The sequence below is a fragment of the Zingiber officinale genome, chromosome 3A, assembly GCF_018446385.1.
Source record: "Zingiber officinale cultivar Zhangliang chromosome 3A, Zo_v1.1, whole genome shotgun sequence".
NCBI classification, from domain to species: Eukaryota; Viridiplantae; Streptophyta; class Magnoliopsida; order Zingiberales; family Zingiberaceae; genus Zingiber; species Zingiber officinale.
Genome location: NC_055990.1, coordinates 24,496,150 through 24,503,379, shown reverse-complemented (window position 1 = coordinate 24,503,379; position 7,230 = coordinate 24,496,150). Strand labels below are relative to the sequence as shown.

Sequence of the window (7,230 nt, the reverse complement as noted above, 5' to 3'; positions counted from 1 at the left end):
TAAATCTTGAACTCCAAGTAGACTCACTTGATCAAATGAGCTCAACATCTCATGTTGACTCATTTGGGCATGACCATGCACTTCGTGGTCTAACTCTATCAAGAATATCGATGTCGCTCCCGTTATATGGGAGGGATAGATCCCATCTACATTACTCACATCCCTCTGCATAATTCGTTACATACCCAGTAATCGCCTTTATAGTTCACCCAGTTACGGGTGACGTTTGATGAAACCAAAGTACATAACTCCTTATGTAGGGATCCATGGTGACTTCAGGTCTAAGGACTAGTAGTCATACTAATAGTCACATGAGAAAGTATATGACACTCATATAACGATCCATGATACTTTCTCATGGCGGGTCATTCAGTATACATTCTCTAATGCATACCCATGTGTCAACTTGATATCTCTATATCCATGACTTGTAAGATCAAGTCATCGAGTTGACCTACATGCTAGTCTTATTGCATTAACATTGTCCCTGAATATTATTACTCGACTAGGAATGATTAAGAGTAGTGTTCCCTATATCATCTCACTATCGATTCAACCAATCGATTGATATAGGTAAGAACCTTCTACTCAAGGACGTTATTATACTTAGTTTATTTGGCACCTATACAAGTAAGTATAATAACCAAACAAATGTCTTTATTAATATAAGAATATTATACAATAAGTCCATAATACAATCATCAAATGATTGGCTCTAGGGCTCTAGCTAACACTTGTTTCTTTCACTCATCTTATATCCACTTGGTTCAGGACATGATATATGTGTTAGTCCCCACTAGGCTGACTACGTCACACCTAGCTTAAGTAATATTTCCTCATCCTACATATTCAAGTTACTCGTACATGTGTCCAAGAGTACAATACTCTTAACATATGATGTTTTGGCCAAAGACTTTGAGTAACAATCCTAACAAATGACTATAGGGTATATATCTCCTTCTAAGGAGTGATGAATCCTTTGTTGGCTATCCAAAGACCTTCGGGCACTTTAACTTATACATAATCATCTCGGGTCCACACCTTCACGGAGATATTTGCTTATGTTGTCAAAATATAAGTCTCCATGGTCAAGGTGACAAGAATATCTCAAGTCGAAGGAAACTTGCAATTGAGCTGTAATGAGATCTTCATTGACATATCTATATATGTAGAGAACCATATAAAGTCTCATAACAGGTCACTCCAATGAACTAGTTACCATAACTAGTATCCACGTTTAACTCTTGACATCACAATGTCTCCAGTTAGTGAGTAACAACTGCTTGGTTAGACCAAGAAGTATAACCCATGCTAGTCTCATAAAATTGATAGTGTATGAATACATTAATTCATTGATTAGAGAATATTTTAATATATTTATAATTGTACATGTAGAGATGTTCACTAATTGTGATCCAATCACAAGTTCTCTCATGCTATGAATCTTATTGCAGACATTCAGTAAATAAGTTTAATATTCAATCATACACAAGGAATGTGCACTCAAATAGTACATTTCATTTATCTAATAAATGTTATAATATCTAAGGTAATCACTTCATGACACCTCTCAAATATAACAACTTGTGTATTATGAAACTTAGAATGTGGTGAGATGTTTAGGATCTAATCTAAGATTTCAGATGTTTATATTAAAGCATCAATATATATAATTTGAGCTTTAAACAAAATATTGATCAATTTGAGTGACCCTTTTTAGTAAAAACTAGTTGCAACCCAATACTTAGCTTGACTAACCTTAGTCAAAAGCTGGTATCTTATGATAAACAATAAAAAACTAAAGTTAGACATTTTTAAGGATAATTTCCTAGATGTTTTTATCTTTTAAATATTTTCAAAATCTATGTATATCATATCCTGCTTGAACTTTAGAATGCATTCATTTAAAAAATTCAAAATTGCAAAAAATTTCTTTGAATAGGGATGTCAAGTTAAGGGGGAGCAACATTTATTTTAAAAATTGTTTTCCAAATAATTTTTAAAATTACTTACAAAATGTTAAAGTTATTCTCAAAATTTTAAAATTGTTTTTCAAATTGTTTTGTTGAAAAATTACTTACAAAATGTTAAAGTTATTCTCAAAATTTTCAAAATTATTTTCCAAATTATTTTTAAAATTACTTACAAAATGTTAAAGTTATTCTGAAAATTTTTAAAATTGTTTTCTAAATTTTTTGAAAAAGTACTTAGAAAATTGTAAAGTTTGTTTCAAAATTTTCAAACTATTTATAAAAACATAGGATATTGCCATGACCTGATTTTTAATGTATGTCAAAGGGAGAATGATATTGTATTCAAGTGGAGAGTTTAATTTGTAGGGGAGTTCACTTAAAACCAACTCTGAAATATTTAACTTAACTTTGAATCTAATTGTCAAATATCAAAAATAGGGAGATTATTAGTGCAAGGAGCATTATAAGCAAACCTATGTTTTGATGTTGTCAAATATTTAAGCTAAGTCTTATTGTTATATGATGAATTGATCAAGTGTGCAGGATGCACAACTTGCAAAGTCCTAGTAGGTTAGCTAGACATGATACTAGGCAAGGAAAGTCTTATCAGATACTAGAAACCAGACAAGAAGTCCAAATGAATCAAGTGGATTTGACATCTGATAGGTGGATTCGATAAGTCTGGAGGATCCAATATCAAATCAAGTTGAAGCCTTTGCAGGTCAATTTGATGTTGAGCAATTAAAATCCAAACCGGTCTGGAGGATCTGATGTTTGATAGGTGAGTTGAGTAAGCTCTTGGAGTGAGTGTGGTGAGGTTGTGTCCCGGAAGAGACAACACCTTAGGCATTAATTCAACTAAAGAAATCAATGAAATTTCTAAGTTGAGATCATGACAATCATTACTGTTCTACTCGTGCATTTATATATTTATCTAATTTTGTTTTATAAGACCATTATTATTATATTGGTGTGATAACTTTGTTAGTTGAACAAAGTTTAGGTTAACCGAGGGTTCAGTCGACCGATCTGGCTAGCGTGGCATAAACACAAGCAAGTTTTGTAAACTTGGAAACACAGGTTATCAGTCGATGAAAACCTTGGATCAGTAGACCAATACAATGTTGGTAACAACAAAGATCATATCAAATCAATGTAGAAATGATAATTTTAGATTTAGTCGATGAATCATCAGGATCAGTCGATTGAACCGCGTGATTTATGGGATTGGATGGATCATATCTAAGAAAAGAAGGAAATGCGTTGATGTTTAGTTGACGGATGCTCAGTTCAGTCGATCGAAAGGTTCAACCGACTGAAAAGTATTTTAGTCGACCGAACGATGCATATATAAAGACCTCGGGATTTGAACCAAGAGAGCACTGATTCCATTATTCGATCTTCTATTGCGCTCATTCAAGTTTCGTTCAAGCTCCTACTACTATGACGCCGAATGCTTACCGACAATGAAAGCTTTATCTCTATTCTTCCTTTGTTGATATACTTTTTATATACCTTGTATTTATTTGTATGGAGATATCATTCTAATTACTATTCTCCTCATTCTATATGCTTCAATTATCAATGAGTTGTCCAACAAAAATAATCAATAATTACAAGGCTTAAAATATTAGTCATGGACTACGAACCAAGTAAAAAAAAATATATTTTTTTTATTCCACCGTAAATTCTATTTTATTTTTATTTACTTTGAAAAGATTTTATCGAATGAGATTCATCCTCTCATCTACTGTGATCCAACAAAATCATACCGACTTATATGAATTTAACTATCTGATGTCACCTGTACCAACACATAACTTACCTCGTTCAATCAACTTAATCAACTCAATAAATTATCTTATCTAATCAATTCAACTTAGATAAAAAGAAAGATAGATTTTCTATGCATATTAAACACACAAAAAAATGTTTTAGATAAAATATCACAGTTAAATAATAAAAACTAATAGATTTTTTAAAATTCTTAAAAAAATATTTTTACAATTATATTATTTTCTAACACAGTGCGTTGAGTCATATAAAAAGATAATTTAATAACGTGGGATGTTATTGTGGCGCGCAATTATTATTATACTAATATTTTTAACTTGACTGTTTTTATTTTAACAACTCTTATTTTTCTATGTATATTTTTTTAAATAAATTTAAATAAACTTTAAAAAACAATTGTTTAAACACAGTTTAAATTATTATTATTATTATTATGATCTACTCTACCATTTGATTAATTCTACGTCAATTGGATGTCATGACTAACCATCAAAGTGAACTGGGAGATGTCTATCAAACCAGTCAATTTTTATTCCATTAAAAGCATAGAAATAAATCTGTCGTAGTTACCGAGTGATTATAGTAAAAAATATTACGTTACCTAAATTATTTTTTATAATCTATTCATAAATTATATAAAAAAATAAATTATAAGATTAATTTTTGATTTTTTTTAATTGGGCAACGTGGACCGCAGTACTGAGCTGGTAACTGGTCGACGAGGGTGTCTTGGTTGAGTAACTAGTCGATGATGCTGTCTTGGTTTAATTTGCCAGTAGCTGCTCCACTCTAATTAAATCTGAACTGCACCACCACCGTCCCCTTTTCTTCCCTATCTCTCCTCTCACATCCAACCATATCTCTCCCTCTACCTCTGCTCCCAATCTGACGTTCTACCATGCGGATCCGCCGGCGAGCCTCGTCCTCGCTTCCTCTTTCTCCAGATCCATCACACCCATCTCAAAATGGGAGTCTTGGTGTCCAAGACAGTAAAGCTGCAGAAAGGGAAAAGTTGCACCCAGTTGGGGATGGCCATCATTATGATTTAGGGGCGGTTCGTTCCAATGGAGGATCTACTCCCTGTCCGAATCCATGCTCAGATGTGCTTAGCCGCCGCCGCAGTGACAGCAGCAGTAGCAACACTAGTGTGCAGCGGCCTCTGAAGGAGGAGGAGGAGGAAGAAGAAGAAGAAGAGGAGGAGGAGGAGGAGGAGGATGAGCTTAAAAGAGGGAAAGACGAGATCAATAGCGGCAAGATGATGGGTGGCAGCTCAGTTGCAGTAGATCATGGTAATGGGACAGAAAGAGGAAAGGTATCGGACGAGAGAAAGGCTAAGGGCAAGGCGAAGGCGAGAGCAGGCGCTGGCCCTGCTTCTGCGAGCCATAGTTGCACAATTGTTGATTATGAGGATACAGATAAAGGGCCGAATTTGAACGGCAAGAAGCGACCTCGGAGGAGCCCGGCGATTCTGATGGAGGGTTCCCGGTGCAGCCGCGTGAATGGAAGGGGGTGGCGTTGCTGCCAGCAGACCCTCGTCGGCTACTCCCTCTGTGAGCACCATCTCGGGAAAGGACGCCTCAGGAGCATGAGCACTTCTGCAAGAGGCCAATTGGGAACCAGTAAGCCTAGATGGAGCAACATCGAAGCAAGAAACGGTACTACTTTGCCACGCCATCAAAAGGAGGAATTAGAGGAAATGATGCAAACGCTTCAGCAGTCTTCTGATGATCCCAGTAATAATATTGTCACTGATAGTAATGGGGCTGACAAGATAAAAGAAGAAGAGGAGGGTGAGGTGGAGATGGCGAGGAACAAGAGGAAGAAGATAGGAATGGTGAAGGCTCGAACAATCAGTAGTTTGCTCGACTACTCTGATCACTCAATTTTATCGCATGTCCAGGAAGTTGCATTTCTGCCTCCAACTAATGGCATTGGCAACCAGTGAGTTGATAAAAATAATTGATTAGCATTGTCTTCACATTCTGTTTTATCGTTCATGAACTTGTTCCACTGGATTGTGAGAGTTATATTTGTTTTGTATCGGGGATGGCTGGTTAGTGCAAGCCTTATAGAATTCGTTCATTAACTTGTTCAACTGGACCATCTGCTGGAGAAATTCATCTTCGAAATCCTAATTTTTGCGTGGTCCTTTTCTTGGGTTGCATTGCACCATGCCATAGATGCTCCTAAGTTTGTATATGCTGATGTAAGGCTACTTTCTGTTTCAATGTTATGAAAAATTTCTCCACTAAACGTTATTCATTGAAATTAGCATTTAAGACCTCTCCACTAAAGCCAAGTCTTTGAAGTGTATGAGGCGTGAAGCCTTCAGAGCTACATACGTGGGAAGTGATGATGCCTCTACATCAAGTTTTTTCTTCCACCAAGGTCTAAAATTCTATTTCTACTCTTTACTATTTGATGCAGATCTTGTAGGGAACTTATGTTTATGGCTTAAAATTGTGATATTGTCATTTATTATTATTATCAATGCCAAGTTTTAAAGATTCTAGATTCAATTGTTGCATGTTGATGCTTAGACTAAACGATCAAAATTGTCAGAAACTGTTTTATTATGCTATATGTTAATATGATCTAAAAACTGTGAAGTATGATGAGCCTTCTGAGTCAGTAACAGTTTTCTGATGCATGTCCTTTGAGTTTAGAAAGACCTGGCTTTCTGATGCAGAGCTACAGGATTTAGTTGCGTTAAAAAACTTTAATTCTCTTCAGCCTAGCATATGGAATTTCTTTTCCGAGAGAAAGAACCCTGGTTCATGTTCTGTCGACTGTTACTTTTTCATTTTTCCACGTTGACTTTTGTTTTTATAAATGTTTAGATGCACTGACAATGAGTTCTAAAGCTATTGGCCTAGGTATGCCTATAGTATATCTATTACATTTGTCTGCCAATAATGAATTAACTCCTTGATGCTTTACAAATGTATTTTATTTAGTTGATTTTAGCATATATCATTTTCCACAAAAAGGAAATATTTGCCCTTGAGAGCTTATCTGCAGCCAATTAAGGTGAGCTAACTTTGGGTTTATTCATCGATCAATCTTTAGTATAAGATTAAGATTTATATTATTCTTCCCTTTGCTGGAGAAAAACTTGTCTATCCATGATTATTAGCTAAAATAATGGGCTATCCATATAATCGTATAGGTTTCAAGAGACAAACGATACATCATCATCTTCACCAATAGAAGAATATTTAATCTTTCTAATAAAGCATTAATGAAGTTGTTTGTTAGGGACTCCCTGACTCAGGTAATGTGGAAATTCAGTGGATTTCTTGGTGCTATTATAATTCAGTCCTTCACCACTCAGATTCTTAACCTGGTCCTGCCATAAGCTTCCTCTCATTTATCTGCTCTATATTTGGCTTGTCACTTTCTCTTGATAAAGATTTTGGATTGGCTTCGTGTTTCATTTATGGTTTAGCTCTTCTATTTTTCT

General features: G+C 35.0%; 1 protein-coding gene across 1 annotated transcript; it reads left to right on the top strand.

The window, feature by feature from the left end:
* Window positions 1–4,552: 4,552 nt before the first annotated feature.
* Window positions 4,553–6,741, top strand: LOC122051462. The gene is made up of 2 exons (XM_042612609.1): window positions 4,553–5,973; window positions 6,040–6,741. Exon 1 carries the CDS (start codon window positions 4,666–4,668, stop codon window positions 5,710–5,712), a length of 1,047 nt encoding a protein of 348 aa, XP_042468543.1. The 5' UTR covers window positions 4,553–4,665; the 3' UTR covers window positions 5,713–5,973; window positions 6,040–6,741.
* The last annotated feature ends 489 nt before the right edge of the window (window positions 6,742–7,230 follow it).